General features: G+C 45.8%; 1 protein-coding gene across 8 annotated transcripts in view; it reads left to right on the top strand.

The window, feature by feature from the left end:
• Window positions 1-19,077, top strand: part of HLCS (holocarboxylase synthetase) — a 226,340-nt gene that overhangs the window by 30,929 nt on the left and 176,334 nt on the right. For 7 of the 8 annotated variants that reach the window (XM_072806923.1, XM_072806927.1, XM_072806922.1 and 4 more), the window contains 3 exons: window positions 9,958-10,120; window positions 12,173-13,110; window positions 18,180-18,362. In XM_072806923.1, coding sequence (XP_072663024.1) covers window positions 10,069-10,120; window positions 12,173-13,110; window positions 18,180-18,362 — 1,173 coding nt within the window. In that variant the 5' untranslated portion in view covers window positions 9,958-10,068. The remainder of the gene's footprint in view (window positions 1-9,957; window positions 10,121-12,172; window positions 13,111-18,179; window positions 18,363-19,077) is intronic. The other variant, XM_072806920.1, reaches the window with a different exon arrangement.

Raw genomic sequence — 19,077 nt, 5'->3', positions numbered from 1 at the left:
TTTTTTTTTAAAGATTTTTATTTATTTATTCATGAGAGACAGAGAGAGAGAGAGAGAGAGGCAGAGACACAGGCAGAGGGAGAAGCAGGCTCCATGCAGGGAGCCCGATGCGGGACTTGATCCCGGGTCTCCAGGATCAGGATCTGGGCTGAAGGCAGCACTAAACCGCTGAGCCACCCAGGATGCCCTGGAGGGCTTTCATGAATATGTATTTTGCAATTAATTCTAAAGTCATTGGAGTTTAACAGGACCCTAAGATATTAAATTGGAACTGCATATGTAAGAAAGTTTTTTTTTAAGATTTTATTTATTAGAGCACAAGAAGATGCATGGGGGGTGGGGCAGAGGGAGAGGGAGAAGCAGATTCCCTGCTGAGCAGAGAGCCTGATGAAGGGCTCAGTCCTAGGACCCTGGCATCTTGACCTCATTCTACAGACCCCAACAACAAATAAATGAGTCTTAATTCAGTTTTGTTTTATTTTATTTATTTATTTATTTTAAAAAATATTTTATTTATTTATTCTCACACAAAGAGAGAGAGAGAGGCAGAGACACAGGCAGAGTGAGAAGCAGGCTCCATGCAGAGAGCCCGACACGGGACTTGATCCCAGGTCTCCAGGATCAGGCCCTGGGCTGAAGGCGGCGCTAAACCGCTGAGCCACCTGGGCTGCCCTTAATTCAGTTTTACACAAAAAATAGCATTTTTACATTCATATTTTCACTAATTCATTAACATATTTATTGAACATCTACTGTGTTCCAATTTATTTTGCCTGGTGCCATAACAAATACCTATGGAACATGGTCGGTTCGGCTTAATTTTCAATATTTTCTGTAATGATACTAGTAGTCCTGTTTAGTAAGAATTGATGACCCAAAAGTCATACATAATTCTTTTGTTGCCACAAATTCACTTATGTTCCTTGTACTCAATATCAAGGCATTCATTCATTTCATTCATCCGGGGTTCATTAAGTGTCAGATTGTATGCCAGAGAGTTATGTGTCCTATGGAGATGAAAGATGTATTCAGAAATAACGGTCCTCATCAACTTAAGGAACTCACAGTGTGGGTGGGAAAACTGCTAAGTATATGAACAATTAAAATTCACTGTGATTGGGGTGCCTGGGTGACTCAGTCGGTTAAGTGTCTGCCTTCAGCACAGGTCATGATCCTGGGGTCTTGGGATGGAGCCCTACATCCGGTTTCCTGCTCAGTGGGGAGTTTGGTTCTTCCTTTCCCTCTGCCCCTCCCCCTGCTTATGCTTTCTCATTCTGTCAAAGAAATAAAATTGTTAAAAAAAATATATATAGTTCACCATGATAAGTGCAATGGGAGGGCATGGGTGGGGGGTTGGGGGCAACCTATCTAATAGGGGTGAGGTCAGGAAGGACTTTCCAGGGGGGGTAATATCTGAGTTTATATATCTATATCTATATCTATATATATGTATGTTAAAGATTTTATTTGTTCATGAGAGACACAGAGAGAGAGGCAGAGACACAGGCAGAGGGAGAAGAAGCAGGCTCCATGCAGGGAGCCTGACGTGGGACCCGATCCCGGGTCTCCAGGATCATGCCCTGGGCCTAAGGCAGGCACCAAACCTCTGAGCCACCCGGGGATCCCTTAGTTTTAATATTTTATTTATTATTCATGAGAGACACAGAGAGAGAGGCAGAGACACAGGCAGAGGGAGAAGCAGGCTCCATGCAGGGAGCCTGATGTGGGACTCGATCCCAGGATCCTGGGATCATGCCCTGAGTCTAAGGCAGGTGCTCAACCACTGAGCCACCCAGATGCCCTAGCAGGCAGCTCTTTATGTTGGGGTTGTGAGTTTGAGCCCCACATTGGGTGTAGAGATTACTTAAAAATAAAATCTTAAAAAAAAAAAAAAACATTACCAAGCAGGTTCTCTCATCAGTCATAGAGTAGAGAAGCTTGCAGACCAAGTTAGGATATATGAATCACACAGATCACACAGTTTATGAAATAATTTCAAAGCATGCAGCAAGAAAGATCTGGGGTTAGCTCACACTTAGGATTAGGTGCCTGCAGAGTGGAAGGACTATACACCTGAGTCCTGGGCTCTGCAGTGTTTACACATCCTGCTTCCTGGCTGTATCAGCCTATCAGCCTTCCTTGCCAAGGGTGTGGTTACGAGGGCCATAGATGAGGTTGGGGGTGGGGGGCGCTTCAGCAGTTGGAGGGTGAATGTGGCTAGCACATGCTTGTTCTGTTGGGGAGACTGAGAACGTGCGGCTGGAAGAGCTGTGTGCCAGCTGCACTTTTTATCGGTTTCCAGGCAGACCATTGTAGGGCCCTCATGAGTGGCTGATTTAGGGATGATAGAATTGTCAACCTGGAGGTGGCATGATTTGTGTCTTATTAATATTTAGAATTGGGACACCTGGGTGGCTCAGCGGTTTGGTGCCTACCTTTGGCCTGGGGTGTGGTCCTGGAGTCCCGGGATCGAGTCCTGCATCGGGCTCCCTGCATGGAGCCTGCTTCTCCCTCTGCCTGTGTCTCTGCCTCTCTCTCTTTGTGTCTCTCATGAATAAGTAAATAAAATCTTTAAAAGACAAGAGATTATTATACCTGGTCAGAAGGTCATGGACAGACCAAGTAAATCCTAAATATTTTTTTAAAGATTTTTTATTTACGTATTTATTCATGAGAGACACAGAGAAAGAGGCAGAGACACAGGCAGAGAGAGAAGCAGGCTCCATGCAGGGAGCTGGACATGGGACTCGATCCTGGGTCTTCAGGATCACGCTCTGGGCTGAAGGCAGGTGCTAAACCGCTGAACCACCCAGGGATCCTCTCCTTTCCTTTTTATCTGTGTTTATGACACATATGTTCCATTGATTTCATCTGCCTTTAGCATGTCTTATAAGTTACTGGCTTGGTGTGTGTTTCATTCACGCTGTGTGTTTTTCTTGTTCTCTGTGTAGCAGAGCTGAACATTCATCAGGAGTGCAAATGCACGGAATACACAGATCACGAAAGGTTTATATGCACTCACTGGGCCCAGTTGAGGTACCCTAGCCTCATGGAACAGAATTGAACTGTACATGCCAAGCCCTGCTCACACTGAGACTGAGCAAAATAAATGATTAGTTCGTGTCACTAAATTTTGGGGTGGTTTGTGCAGTGGGTCACAAGAACACTTGGGATGTCTTTTATTTTTAATTAAAAAAATTAAAAAAAAAGATTTTATGTATTCATGAGAGACATAGAGAGAGGCAGAGACATAGGAGGAGGGAGAAATAGGCTTCCTGTGGCGAACCTGATGTGAAACTCGATCCCAAGATTCTGGGATCAGGACCTGAGCCAAAGGCAGACTCTCAACTGCTAAGCCACCCAGGTGCCCCTTGGGACATGTTTTAAAATTTCTGCTCTTGGGGGATCCCTGGGTGGCTCAGGGGTTTGGCTCCTGCCTTCGGCCCAGGGCCTGATCCTGGAGTCCTGGGATCGAGTCCTGCATCGGGCTCCCTACATGGCTGCTTCTGCCTGTGTCTCTGCCCCTCTCTCTGTGTGTCTCTCATGAATAAATAAAACCTTTAAAAAAAATAAAATAAAATTTCTGCTCTTTGGGACGCCTGGGTGGCTCAGCGGTTGAGAGTCTGCCTTCAGCCCAGGACATGATCCTGGAGTCCCAGGATCGAGTCCCGCATCGGACTCCCTGTGTGGAGCCTGCTTCTCCCTCTGCCTGTGTCTCTGCCTCTCTCTCTCTCTCTTTCTGTGTGTCTCTCATGAATAAATAAATAAAATCTTTAAACAACAACAACAACAACAAAAACTTCTGCTCTTAGCTTACCAGCATCAGTGGGATGGGCATGTGACGTGAGCAATAGTGGCTGCAATGCTAAGGTAGTGTACCTTGGACAGGGTGGACACCTCCAGGACATAAGTAATATCAAAAGGGTGTGACAACAGGGTACTTCTATTATTTTCTGCCTGACTAACTCTCAGGTACTCAGAAAATTAAGGTCTCTGGACCCCCCATTTCCTTGAGTGTCTGGTTAGCCCTGTTTTTGCAGTACAACTTGGTTTCACCTGTCAGCTTATCATGTCAGCTCTTGCTTGCCATGCAGTTGTGACATCCTTTATGCTCTCCCTTGATTTTCCAACACCCTTCTCCTAACAGTACCATAGGGCATATTTTCAAGAAATAGAGCACCAGAATGAAGTTTGTAGTCGTCCTTTGTCCTTTGGGTTTCCAAACCTGAAGGCCGCCAGGATAACCACACATCAGAAGCAACCTCCTACCTTTGCTCTCTGAGCTTCCCATCTTCCCATCTCTGCATGTCTCCTTCATCTCAGTTTATTACTAGAAACTTTAAAACTTAACATGTAATTAAGTTGGTTTGGGAGAACGGAACAAGAGCCAGATACGTTAGTGCCATCAGGTATCTGACTCTGCAGAACTGATGGTCTTTGTTTAGACCGAAGTTGTGTTATTCTGGGTTTTTGGGAGCCAGCCCAGCAGGGCATGGATGTGGGTGTGTGCACATACAGGTACCTGTGTACATTTACATATATGCGTGAGGGAGCAGGGAGGGATGGTATGGGGGGCGAGAAAAATTTATTTTAAGGAATTGACTCAGCTGATTGTGGAGTCTTCAAGTCCAGAATTTGCAGGCACACCGAGTGGTGGGGACACTCAGGGAAGAGTAAGTGTGGCTGCTTGTGGCAGGGGGTCATTGGGGGGCGGAGTTCCATCTTTCTTGGGGAATGCTCTCTTGAGCATTCTGAGTCTTTTTCTCAGAAGGTCTTCAACTGATTGGATGAAGCCCACCCGCATTATGGAGGATAATCTGCTTTACTCAAAGTCCACTGATTTATTTATAAAATATTTATTTCTTTTAGAGAGAGAGAGAGAACATACACATGAGCAGGGTGAGGGGAAGAGGGAGAGGGAGAGAGTCCTCAAGCAGATTCCTGGCTGAGCACAGAGCCCGACACATGGGGCTCAATCCCAGGACCCCAAGGTCATGACCTGAGCCAAAATCAGGAGTTGGAAATGCAACCGACTGAGCCACCCAGGTGACACCAAAGTCCACTGATTTATTTATTTATTTATTTATTTATTTATTTATTTATTTATTTATTTATTTATTTATCTTTAGAGATTTTTATTTATTTATTCATGAGAGACACACAGAGAGAGGCAGAGACACAGGCAGAGGGAGAAGCAGGCTCCCTATAGAGAGCCAGGTGTGGGACTCGATCCCTGATTCCTGGACTGGGATCATGCCCTGAGCCGAAAGCAGACGCTCAACTGCTGAGCCACATAGGTGACACCAATGTCCACTGATTTAAATGTTAATCACACGTCGGGGTACCTGGGTGGCTCATTCGTTTGGGTCTCCAGCTCTTGCTTTCGCCCCCAGGTCATGATCTCAGGCTCTCTGAATGTGGAGCCTGCTTGAAATTCTCCCGCTCTCCCTCTGCCCTTTGGCTCCCTCCGTCTCTTAAAAAAAGAAATGTTAATCACATCTAAAAAATACCTTTTCGGTCACATCTGGACTGAAATTTGGCCACACGCCTGGGTACCATGGCCTAGCTGAGTTGACACATGAAATTAACCATCACCTGGCTGACGCTCAGCTGACTGTTGAGATCTCTGTTCCCGCATTTGCCGCAGGCCACCTTGGGAAGGAGAGTTTGTTGAAGAGCCACCCCCGAGAATTTAACGTGCCCCTTGGTCCTGGGCCTTCCTGTGGCCGCGTGTTGAGTTGAGCAGGTGCATCACTGCCTCCTGTCATTGACAAAACTACAAAGTCATGAGCTTTGGTTATGGAAGGGATTTCTGGCAGGAAATCCATTTGTGTTTAGGGCTGACCAGGGCTTCCTTCCCTTTGATCTTTGGGAGCAAGCCTTTGGTCTGACTTCCCCTTTCTTTCTCAATCCCTTTGTTCCCAACTCGAAGTGCAAACTGGAAGCGCCCTGTTTGCTTTTAGACAAACAGCCCTGGATGTGTCGGTGACAGTGTGGCTTTGCTTTGATGGAGCACACGGCACTGCTTGAGGAGTTTGCATGGTCTGTGGCTCGTGGACCATGTTTCTACAAAAAGGAAATGCACTTAGGTGAGGAAACAGCTGGCTGTGTTGAGAAACCTGATCAGAGGGATGTGTGTATTGTTCTCTGGCGGCTTCCTGTCCACCCCAGTGCTTGGCTTATCTCCCCCTTCTCTCCTCCTTCAAGGGTGTCTGAGAATTTCATTATTGGCTCCTTTGACACTAAATGCTTACTGTGAGGCATAGCTCCACACCACTGGCTGTTCCAGCAGGGTGCTCAGTCAACTTTTGAGCAACTGGGCAGGGTTTCTACTGGCTGATGATGCCTCCTCCTCCTTTGATTGCCTGCAGTGTGCTGTTAGCTTCAGGCAGGAGGTTGGTTGTGCTGTTCCCTTCCTACATTTCCCATCCACCCTCATCTGCATGGTCAAGCTCTTGCCCAGGCCATAGTTTATCTTCTCATCCTCCTGAGGGGACATCCTTCCTCCATTCTTGAAGCTGGAAATCAGCTACATATTTGTGTGAATTGTCAGCATCTGCTGTCCTCCCAGATCAGAGGTGTCGGATTTGAGATGCGGAGTCCCCCTGAAATGCTGGTCAGGTGAACCCTGACCCTGAACTCTGGCTGCATGTCTGGCGGGAGGTGGAGAAGTCGGTGATCAAATGGAGAGCAGGCCACATATAGAGCTAGAAGAAAATTCTGAGGCTTCTCTTTCTCCAGATATCCTAGACCTGTTAGTGGGTTTCAATCTTTAGACCATAAAGACTTGACTCGCATTTATTAAGTACCCCCCCCCCAATAAGAAAGTTTTTCCCAACTTTATTTCAACAGCTTCTTGAATGAGAAACATTAGATTCAATTTGAATTCTAAGGAAAGACATGCAATAATAAGGAGTAAGATTTTGTGGGGTCGGGTTCACCCTTGGAGGGCCACAATCCTTTGTGCTATCTATAACTTTTTCACCCTCCCTCACCCACCTCCATCATCCTCAAACTAGTTTTTGCCCACTCAGGGGGGATATGGTCCCTGCTGAGAATACCTGCTTTGAGGACTCCAGGTTTGTTTGTTTGTTTGTTTATTTAAAGATTCTTTTTATTTATTCATGAGAATCAGAGAGAGGCAGAGACATAGGCAGGGGGAGAAGCAGTCTCCCTGCAGGAAGCCTGATGTGGGACTCGATCCCAGGACTCTGGGATCGTGACCTAAGCCAAAGGCAGACGCTCAACCACTGAGCCGGCCACATGCCCCTTTGTTCATTTTTTAAAGATTTTGTTCTTTTGAAAGAGTGAGAGAGTACCAGCAGGGGGGGAGGGGGGAGGGGCAGAGGGAGAGGGAGAAGCAAACTCGTTGCTAAGTAGGGAGCCCTATGCAGGATTCCATCTCAGGACCCTGGGGTCATGACCCAAGCCTAATGAAGGGCAGATGCTTAACCAACTGAGCCACCCAGGCACCCCCACTTTGTCTATTTTTAAATTGGGTATTTTAAAGCCCAATTTATGTTTTTTCTTTTCTTGCATGTACTTTTGGTGTCCTGAGAAACCATTGCCTGATCTGAGGTCATGATGATGTAGGCCCTGTTTTCTTCTGAGAATTTTGTAGTTTTAGCTCTTATATTGAGGATCTGACCCAGTTTGAGTTGATTTTTGTACCTAGTAAATGGCATGAGGTAGGGGTCTATTTTTATTCTTTTGCACATAGTTACTGGTTGTACCAGCACGGTCTGTTGAAAAGATTGTTCTTTTCCCATTGAATGGTCTTGGCAACCTTGTCCCATATCAGTTGTCTGTAGGCGTATGTATTTATTTCTGTGCTCTCAGTCCCATTGCATTGATCTGTATGTCTGTCCTTATGCCAGTTGGACCTTGACTTTTGAATGCCATGTCTCCTGAGTGAGCAAGTTCCCTAAAGGCAGAGGAGGCTGGGCTTGTGGGAACTCCCCTTACCGCTCTAAGGTTCAGAATTCATCCCAGCATCGGGCGGGGCAGTGCTTCATTATCTAGTTGTTTCTTCAGCGCTTTCAAGATGTTTTATTGATGTTATCCAGCACTTTCTCATTGTTCTCAGCAAGTGTTAGTTCTAAAAACCTAGCCTATCAATTTAAAAAATGGAATTCAAAATTATTTATCTCAGATTATGAAATTTGGGGCAGTTTGTTATGGGAAACAGGGAAATCATTCATGGCATCTTAAAAAAAAAAGACCATTCTAGTCACTTGCTTTTATTTTTATTTTTTTTATTTTTTATTTTTTTGCTTTTATTTTTATGTTTTTGTTTTACTTTATAAAAGATTTTATTTGTTCATGAGAGACACTGAGGCAGAGACACAGAGGAAGAAGCAGGCACCCTATGGGGAACCCGATGCAGGACTCCATCCCAAGACCCCGGGATCATACCCTGAGCCAAAGGCAGATGCTCAACCACTGGTGCCCTAGTCACTTGCTTTTAAAGCCAGATTCATAATAGCTAATAATCGTGGCTTTCATCACTTGGGCACTTTGCTGCCCCCAGGCCTTCCGCTGGGGACATTATATACTCTTGAATCTCATTAACATAACAAACCTATAAGATGACTGAGTATTAGTATCACTATTCCTGTTTTATGAGTGAGGAAGCTGGGACTCCCGAGACTTGCCTGAAGACACACAGCAAAGATGAGCTGAGTTTGACCCAGACCCAGGTCCCTGACACCAGAGCCAGGCTCTTAACCCCCAGGGGCTCCAGTCCTTGTCCCAGGTTCACCTTCTTCACTGACAAAAACTGGAACGCGTCTGGGACTGCATTTTTCCTGCGCTCCTTTTCCCTGTCTCCCTAGTGGTGGAAATGTGAGCTGGGACATACAGGAGCTCTCTAGAGGGTCCTGGACAGTGGTTTCCCAGTTTTAGGAAATCAAGGGGGAGCCCTGTATAGAACCTCAGAGTCCTGGGCTGCGGCTGCAGAGAGACCGCGGTGTCGGGACGGGGCTTGCTCCCATGCTCCTGGGGAGTTGGGGTGCAGTTGGCCTCCGACCACACTGGAGCCAAAGCTGGTCTTCGGATTATGTTATAAATCACTGCATGGGGCGCCTGGGGGGCTCAGTCGGCTAGGCAGGCTAGGCATTCTGCCTTCGGCACAGGTCACGATCCCAGGGGTCCTGGGATCAAGCCCCGCATTGGGCTCCCTGCTCAGTGGGGAACCTGCTTGCTTTCCCTCTGCCTCTGCCGCTCCCCTTGCTTGTGCTGTCTCGGTCTCTGTCAAATAAATAAAATCTTTAAAAAAGAAATTACTGGATATTGCAGACCTGTTGCTTTCTCCTAATTCCTGTTACTAAAGGGCACATTGGTGTGTTTCCATGTCTGGCAAATGGCCCTTTCCCCTTTCAGCTCCTTGAAAAGCAGTTGAGACTTCAATTGCTTCTATTTTATTTATTTTATTTTATTTTATTTTATTTTATTTTATTATTTTATTTAATATTATTTTAACTTATTTTAATTAATTTAATTTAATTTTATATTTTATTTTATTATTTTATTTTTTATTTTTGTAGATTTTATTTATTTATTCATGAGAGACACAGAGAGAGGCAGAGACATGGGCAGAGGAGAGGTAGGCTCCTTTCAGGGGAACCTGATGCGGGACTGGATCCCAGGACCTTGGGATCATGACCTGAGCTGAAGGTAGATGCTCAACCACTGAGCCTCTCAGGTGCCCTTAAGACTTCAATTGCTTTTAAGAGATAGGGTTGTATTTAGTGCTTTGGAAGCCCTGTTGTCAGTTAGAAACAAGAATGTTCCGGCCGGAACAAATTGGATGTTAATAAAACACAATATCCAGTAGCTCATTATGTTTGACTATAATTTATCGGTGGGAGCTGAAGGGAAGAGTAAAGTATCTGCTTATTTCAGAGAAGAACAATCTCACTGTCTTTTTCTCTCTCCTCCCTCACCCCTGTTTCTCAGATTGTGAAGTGGTCCGACTGCTGTTTGCCATTAGCTTGCAGACCTGGGGATCCTTATCAATTAATCGCTGAAGCAAGCGTGGATGACTTCAGTAAGCTGGGGGTGGCGTTCATGGAAGATAGACTCCAGATGGCTGATGGCCTGATACCTCAAAAGATTGTTTGTAAGTGACTTTAGAAGTGTTTCCATCAGGGATGCCTGGCTGGCTCAGTCACAAGAGTAGGCAACTCTTGAGCTCTGGGTCATGAGTTTGAGGCTCATGCTGGGTGTAGAGATTACTTAAATAAATAGAAACATTTTTAAAATATATTTTTATCATACTAGGAGATCCATTGATTATTAGCTTAAGGACTGTTGAACCCTCTTGTTTGGTGTGGTTTAAGGCAAGTATGCATCTTCAGTTTAATGCACTCAACGGGTTGGATATATTTATAATACGAGATTCATACATGTGTTAGGTTTTCTTGAGATGCTTATCCCTAAGTATACCAATAGTGCTTTCTTAAAAAATTTAAAAAAATTTTTAAAAAAGATTTTGTTTATTTTTTCACAAGAGACACAGAGAGAAAGGCAGAGACATAGGCAGAGAGAGAAGCAGGCTTCTGGCAGGGAGCCCGACGCAGGACTCCATCCCCAGACTGGGATCATGCCCTGAGCCGAAGGCAGAGGCTCAACCACTGGGCGTCCCTCAGTAGTGCTTTTAAAATTCTCTTTTTTATTTAAATGGAGTCCACGCTGGGCCCAACTTAGGGCTTGAACTCACAACCCAGAGATCTGGATCTGAGCTGAGATTAAGAATTGCATGCTTACTCGACTGAGGCACCCTGGTGCCCCAGTGATTTTTAAATTCTTAAACAAGGATTTCCCATGATTGCATCGTCCATGGGATGGTGTGCAAATGTAGAACCCATATAATGTTTGTTTCACACAATCTAAAAAGCATAACTAGTTCCTAGACTATAGTCGACTGAATGTAAAGCGTAGCCAATGTTAGTACAAAGTTCTTAATCTAACAGTTTTTTTTTAATTTTTTAAAAAAATTTATTTATGATAGTCACACAGAAATAGAGAGAGAGGCAGAGACACAGGCAGAGGGACAAGCAGGCTCCATGCACCGGGAGCCCGACGTGGGACTCGATCCCTGGTCTCCAGGATCGCGCCCTGGGCCAAAGGCAGGCGCCAAACCTCTGCGCCACCCAGGGATCCCAATCTAACAGTTTTTAACTTAAAAAATATGTATCACAATATTTTGAGATACATCTTTTTTTTCAGGAAACGTGAAAAATGTCTTCATTCATTAGGTTTATTTTTATTTTAAATTTTTATTTTTTAAAAAAGATTTTATTTTTTGAGAGACAGAGAGCGTATGAGTGAGCAAGCATGAACAGGGGGAGGGCAGAGGGAGAAGCAGACTCCCTCCTGCTGAATGGGGAGCTCAACGTGGGACTGGATCCCGGGATTCAGGGATCACAATCTGAGCTAAAGAGAGATGCTTAAGTGACCGAGCCACCCAAGCAACCCCCTTAGTTAGGTTTAAAATGGAGTTTCTATGCCCATGAAAGTCTTCATTTGTATCTTGAGCGAATGAGTGTTACCAGCTCAGGAAATTCTTGTAAATCATTTAATTTCCCAGTTTGGCACATGCATGCGCCTGATACCGTGTCAGATTTGTAACAAGTGCTCAATAAATGTTTTTGAATCAATGATTGGAAAGAAGCTTCTATTCCAGTCCTGAGATAAGATACTGGAAAGACCCTTTTCCCATAGTGATTCTGCAAAGTGTCCTGAGAGCCCCTGCTGCCTGGAGGTATGCATGGACACACTAGATAGCTGCCTGTTTTTGTTTCTTGGTTTCATTATCTTATTAGGACACCCAAGAAATTGATTCCATAAATAAGGCTCACTTACCTCTCTGAAGCCTACCTTCTTAACCTGCCAACAAGGGGGTCTGGGGCTTCCCGGCTCACATGGGAAAGGTGTTGTGGACACCTGGATTTCACCGTTGGGATTGTCAGGTGCACCCTCCTAACATGTGGGAACAATGCCATGGTGCCAGTGGATGCTGCAGAACTGCGTTGGGGGCGCAGGTGGTCTCCAGTGGGTGGGCTGCCCTGGAGCAGAAGTCATGGAGTACAGAGAGCACTGGGAGGTTTTGAACTGAACTGTGTGACAAATCAGAACGGCTGACAGCTTGTCTCTTCTGTTCGTGTTTTAGCAGTGCATTTGCAGGACTGTACTCTGAAGGCGCTTGAGACCTCAAACAAGCAAGCCCATATCCTACAGCAGAATCCTGAACCTTCCACCGAGAGTAAGTCAGAGCCGGACATCATGGAGTACATCGATAAAGATGACCCCAAGGTTCTTCGTGCCCATCCCACACAGGAGGAAGCTGGTACCTCTGGCAGTGAGCCAGCTGAGGAGGATGACAAAGGAGTAGGCTCCGTTGAGCACTGTCCCCTCCATCTGTCTAGTTGCCATGAGTGTTTGGAGCTTGAGAATAGCACCATTGAATCTGTCAAGTTTGCATCTGCAGAGAACATTCCAGATCTTCCCTACGATCACGGTGGTTTGGAGGATGTTGCTGATGACAGCTGCCCGGAGAGAGAAGGGAGGAGAGTCAACATCACAGGAAAGGCACCCAACATCCTCTTCTACGTGGGCTCTACACCCCAGGAGTCCCTGGGCAGGTTCCAGGAGGTCCGGTCCGTTCTGGCTGACTGTGTGGACCCCGACAGCTATACACTCTACCACCTGTCAAAGGAAAGTGCCCTCAGAGACCCATGGTCAGACAACTGTCTATTGTTGGTCATTGCTACCAGGGAGGCTATTCCTGCAGACCTCTCCCAGAAGTTCATGGCCTACCTTTCTGAAGGAGGGAAAGTGTTGGGCCTGTGTTCGTCCTTCACACTTGCTGGCTTCCAGGTGATGAGCAAGAGCACGCTCAAGGAAACAGTCCAGAACTTGGTTTTCTCCAAGGCCGACCAGACCCAGGTGAAGCTCAGCATCCTGAGCAGCGGCTTCGTTTATGAGGATTGCTCTGGAGGGCAGCTCAGCCCGGGCCAGCTCCAGGGTCACCTGGAGAATGAGGACAAAGACAGGCTGATAGTGCAAGTGCCTTTTGGGACACGTGGAGGAGAAGCCGTTCTTTGCCAGGTATGAAGGCTGGCATCCATGTAGTGATCTTTGGGGATCTCTGAGAGTATGCTCTTTAAGGCTATACACTAGAAGGGTCAAAACAGTCTGTGCTTTGTGGGGTAGTTTTGATCCTTGGTTGGGAGTTTTTGCTGAGGCTGAGTAGGTTTAGATGAGGGCTTTCCTGTCGGTAGAAATATCCCATTTCACCAAAATGCTTGGGATGGAGGAATGAAGCAGAGGCTGTCATGGCTAATTAAAGACTGCTAGTAAACCAAGAATCAGTCAGAAAATTCTTTCCTGTTTTGATCTATACTGGTAATAATCTTTACAAAATACATTAGTCTATTTGGTCTCAAAGCACACTGTGGTCAATATAATGGAACCTTTTAATTAATGTAGGGAGTTGAGCACCTCTGGCTGGTGATTTTCAGTGTTAATAACCATCACATTACAATGTTGTAGCTGATGTAGCAGAAATGCTCACCAACTGCTGGGGTGGTGAGTGTTGAGAACACTTCAAATCCTTGGTTCTTTTATGATTTTGTCCCTCTTAAAGTCTAAATGCTGAGCAAAATTTCAGAGAGGAGAATATTGAAGCAGTTTAGATTTATGGCATATTAATACAACTGACCCCTGAATCACATGGCTTTGAACTGCATGGATCCTCTTGTGTGGAATTTTTTGGCTAAATACAGTTCAGTACTGTAAATGTATTCTCTGTTCCTTATGATTTTCTGTTTTTCTTCTTTTTTAAAAGCTGCTTTTTTTTAAAAAAAATATTTTATTTATTCATGAGAGACAGAGGCAGAGACACAGGCAGAGAGGGACAAGCAGGCTCCCTGCGAGGACCCTGATGCAGGACTCGATCCCAGGACCCTGGGGTCATGCCCTGAGCCAAATGCAGAGGCTCACTCACTGAGCCACCCAGGTGCTCCTGTTGTTGTTTATTTTCATTTCATATGCATCCTAGGAGCGAAATCTCTTGGGTTTTTTTTTTTTTTTTAAAGATTTTATTTATTTATTCATGAGAGACATAAAGAGAGAGAGAGAGGCAGAGACACAGGCAGAGGGAGAAGAGGCTCCACGCAGGGAGCCCGACATGGGACTCGATCCCGGGACCCCGGAGTCACGCCCTGTGCTGAAGGCAGTGCTAAGCCGCTGAGCCACCGGGGCTGCCCATCTCTTGGGTTTTCTGACCATTCTTCAGGGGGTTATCAATTTGTTTTCTTTACTATTCTAAAGCCCATTCATTTGTTCTTAAGATAATACTCAGGCAAAGATGCATATAATTAAGAAATCTGGACATCAGGATAGACAAATATGTACAAGCTAAGCAGGTTTCATATAGGCTGAAAAGCACATGAATTAGTTTGGAGGCCTAATAAATGTTCCTCTTATCTTTTTCTCTGCAAAGATGGTAACTATAGCAACTGTGCATTCCCAGAAAATCCACTTAAAAACCCGACTTCCTAGAGCCGTATTTCAGTTTTGAATAGTGACTTTTACCACCCCTGTGCACAGACTTGTACTAGAAAATTGATTCGGCACTGCTACGATCCATTTCTCTGCGTTACATGGCAGCTCTGCTTGCTGCACCATTTAAATTGACCCCGTTACTGTCATAAAATTTGATACTGCATGCATTGCTCTAGAAAAAAAGGCAATACGATGCAGCTTCAAAAATCAGATTCAGAGGATTAGAATGTCATTTTTGATTTTCAATGACTTCCAGTCTCTGTGTGACAGGGTCACTGCTTTTTCCTCAGACCTGTGTCACTATAATACCTTGCCGCCGAGATCAGCCAATAAATGTTATCACGGGCTGGTTAGTTTCCTCTTTCCCTGGTCAGTTTCATCGTCTTTATCTCTAATAAATCGAGGAATGATGTAACCCAGTAAGAGGGGGCACAGCACTTCAAGGGCAAACCACAGCCGCACAGTGGGTGGTGGTCTCACGGCCAAGGAGCTGCATGTGGATGCCTTTACCATTCGTCATAAGGAAAAAGGAAATTTTCGGGTGCTTGCTGTAATGATTAGGTTTGCAGGCAAAATTTAAGGCTGCGGATTAATGCTGACATTTCGTTATCAAAGCGACTGAGACTTTGGCATAAAGACTTTGGCCAAATAGATTTAAAAATAATTTATTTCCGGGATGCCTGGGTGGCTCTGTGGTTGAGCATCTGCCTTTGGCTCAGGGCTTGATCCTGAGGTCTTGAGATCAAGTCCTGCATCTGGCTCCCCGCAGGAAGCCTGTTTTTCCCTCTGCCTGTGTCTCTGCCTTTCTCTCTGTGTCTTTCATGAATAAATATATAAAAATCTAAAAAAAAAAAATTATTTCCTTATTTAGCTTTAGCACTTGGCAGTAGCAATCTGACTTTTATAGCAGGGTTTCTCCACCACTGCACTGCTGACATTTTGTGCTGATCCTCTTGTCACGAAGTCATCCTGTCCCATGCACTGTAGGGTGTCAGCAGAGCTACACATTACATGCCAGTAGCAATCCCCCTCCCCCCCTAGCCAGTTTGTGACTAGAGACGTTTTAGTTCTGGCTTTTGGTCTAGCCAAAAAGCTTTAATTTTAGAAGAAGCCAAGTTATGGGAATGGACCCATCAGTATGGTAATAGTATGACAGCTGGAAGATGAAACGTTTCTTGGGTACCACAGAGGACCAGCAGTGCAAATCCAGAAGCACACACTGTCCTGTGAATTGAAGTAAAGAGCCAAAGGAGGTCTGTCTTTTCACTTCTGTTTTACTTATTTATTTTTAAAGTATTTATTCATGAGAGAGACACAGAGACACAGAGGCAGAGACACAGGCAGAGGAAGAAGCAGGCTCCCTGTGAGGAGCCTGACGTGAGACTTGATCCTGGATCTCAGGATCACGCCCTGAATCGAAGGCAGATGCTCAACCGCTGAGCCACCCAGGCGTCCCTCACTTCCATTTTAGAAGCACCTCCTCGAAGCCCGCGAAAGCACTCCTCACACAGTGTCAGTGGTTGTCCTTTGTCTTACCTCCAGCAGCTCTTGAGGCCTGCTCGTGGGATGAGTGTTCCTTTTCCTCCTTGGCATCTCTCATGCATGACTGTGAGTTCACACCTCACTGCATGTGCTTCTTGAATCTTCTGGGTATTGACTCAGCCTGGGCTGTGTGTGTGCCATTAATCACACTCACCACCTCTGCTCTGGGCCCAGGTCCGGGGAGAACTTCGCTCATTTTATTTCTGCCACCTGTTAGGGGTCATCTCCAGGAGAGCCACTTGCTCACGTGCTTGCATTGAACACGACCCACTGCTGTGCTCATTGGAGCAGCACTGGCTTTGCCCACTGGAGAGGAGAGGCCACATTTAGGGAGAGAACGCAGGGAAGGAGACTTGGATTCCTTGAAGGATTTCAATTCTCTGCCTCAGCCTCTCTCCAGGGCTGTTTGGAGGACAGACTTGGAGGACAGACTCACTCCTGCTCCTGGACGACAGGAGCAGCCGTCTGCTGGCCCACTGTGGTGTGGGACCATGCTGGACTTCTCTACAAACCTCAGATTGGCATCAATTTTGAATAGCTGGATCACTTTGGACAGTATATTTGGATGGTATTTTTGACTTGGTTAAATCTTGGGTGGGAATTGAGGGATATTACATTGCTCGAAGCCTGGCACCTTGCTTTTTATTTTATCATGCTCCTATGATATCAGGTCAGGAGCTCCACATACATCAGATATCTACAGCTGATCCTTGGCAAAGGTAAGATAAAATCAAGCAAACAGGCTTAGGTTGTTCAATGTTCTGGGACCCTCCAGGGCTCTTTTTTTTTTTTTTTTTTAAGATTTTATTTATTTATTCATGAGAGACACACAGAGAGAGAAAGGCACAGACACAGGCAGAGGGAGAAGCAGGCTCCATTCCATGCAGGGAGCCTGACGTGGGACTCAATCCCAGGTCTCTAGGACCACACCCTGGGCTGAAGGCAGTGCCAAACCGCTTAGCCACCTGGGCTGCCCCCACCCTCCAGGGCTCTAATCCGATCTTAAGAGGACCAGAGGTTCTAGCATGTTCCTTCAGAACAAGATACATAGGGGTCTGGTGGGGCTGTTTGATTGATTGATTGAAAAAATATTTTTATTTATTTTTAAAAGATTTTATTTATTCATTCATGAGAGACACATAGGCAGAGACACAGGCAGAGGGAGAAGCAGGCTCCATGCAGGGAGCCCGATGTGGAACTCTATCCCAGGACCCTGGGATCACGACCTGAGCTAAAGTCAGATGTTCAACCACTGAACCACTCAGGTGACCCTAAAAAAGATTTTATGTATTAGAGAGAGAGAGAGAGAAAGAGAAAGGAAACACAAGCTGGGAGGAGGGGCAGAGAGAGCAGCAGACTCCACTGAGTAGAGAGCTGGATGCGGGGCTCAATCCCAGGACCCTGAGGTGATGACCTGAGCCAAAGGCAGATGCTCAGCCCACTGAGCCACCCAGGTGTCTCCCAGTGGGGCTAGTTTAATTTGAAGTGGACGACAAAGCCTGAACTAAATAGATTAAGTCTTGAATCTTAAATTCAATCCAGGTGAAGGAGGATGGGGAGGGAGGGCCTTTCTGGGGTCCCCCAAACCCCGTTTCTTCTGTCTGAATGCATGCAAACACTCTTCCAGTGGTGAGCGAGGCTACTGTCTATCCTGGGGTTGATTTCCTGGTGGTTATGACTCAGGTAGAGTCAGGGTTTCAACTTGACCTTAATTGGGTTCTCAGCACAATCATATTTCTTGATGTTTTGGTGGAATCATCAAGGTAATCAACTTGCCCAAGTTCCCCCGACTGGTCAGTAATAAAAGTTGGGACCCAGATGGAATCCGATTACTATCCAGGCTCATTTCCAGCAACCGCCTTTCTGCCCGGCCGCTGTGATTTCAGTCGGCTCCTTTGAATCTCTTTAACTGCTGTTGTTACTCTCCAACTGTTCAAGTTCAGTGTTTCCATACTGTTGATAATTCGAAGGATTCCTGTTCAGGTTTTCAGAAAAGCCAGGGAAGGCACCGTTTCCCGTAAGGTGGGTAAGTGCCCCCCGGTTTACCAGGTGGTGTCTTTTCCCCTCAGGCGCACCTAGAACTACCTCCCAGCTCTTCAGTGGTGCAAGGCCAGGAGGATTTCAATCTGCTCAAATCAAGCAATCTCAGAAGATATGAAGTCCTTAGGGAGATCCTGACAACGCTCGGCCTAAACTGTGACATGAAACAAATTCCTGCCTTGACGCCTCTTTACTTACTGCCTGTGGCAGAGGTGAGTGCGGAGCTCTGGTGGGTCGGAGACCCTGCTCCTCTGTGGTTTCGATTGTGATTTCTGCTTTTATTATTTTTATTTAAAAAATTTTTTAAAGGATTTTATTTATTTATTCATGAGAGACACAGAGAGAGGCAGAGACACAGGCAGAGGGAGAAGCAGGCTCCATGCAGGAAACCTGATGTGGGACTCGATCCCGGGACACCAGGATCACGACCTGAGCCAAAGGCAGGTGCTCAACCACTGAGCCACCCATGCCCCTCTGCTTTTTTTTTTTTTTTCCTGCTTTTATTCTAACGTCAGGTTTGGGAACCGTCGTAAAGCCAGCCAAGTATAACTGGTATTTTTGGTGTTTGTGTGTGAGGGAGGGAGAGAAGGGGTTCCGGCTTAAAGGTCGTGGCTCAGTCACTTTAGGGGGCATGGGGGACACTCTTTTATGTGTCAAGAGTATCTTTGGAAACCACAGTTTATTCATTTGGGATGAAAACCTTTGCTTTGATCCGGGCCTTTCTCAGTGAGTATTTGGATGGCAAAATCCCAAGTTTTGTTTCATTTACGCCGATGTCTGCCATCTTGTGGCAGAAGGGGCTCTGGATTTCAGTTTCTATCTCCTGGTTGTGTCTACAAGGAAAATGCAGGAATTGTCCCGGGCTGTTGTCTGCCTTTGATCAAGCCTGCGGTTGTACCTGGTTTGCGCAGGTCGCCACATTCTCTG

Source organism: Canis lupus, chromosome 30 (assembly GCF_048164855.1).
Source record: "Canis lupus baileyi chromosome 30, mCanLup2.hap1, whole genome shotgun sequence".
In the NCBI taxonomy this organism is placed as follows: Eukaryota; Metazoa; Chordata; class Mammalia; order Carnivora; family Canidae; genus Canis; species Canis lupus.
The sequence above is the reverse complement of the archived record's forward strand: the minus strand, read 5'-3'. Positions and strand labels throughout refer to the sequence as shown.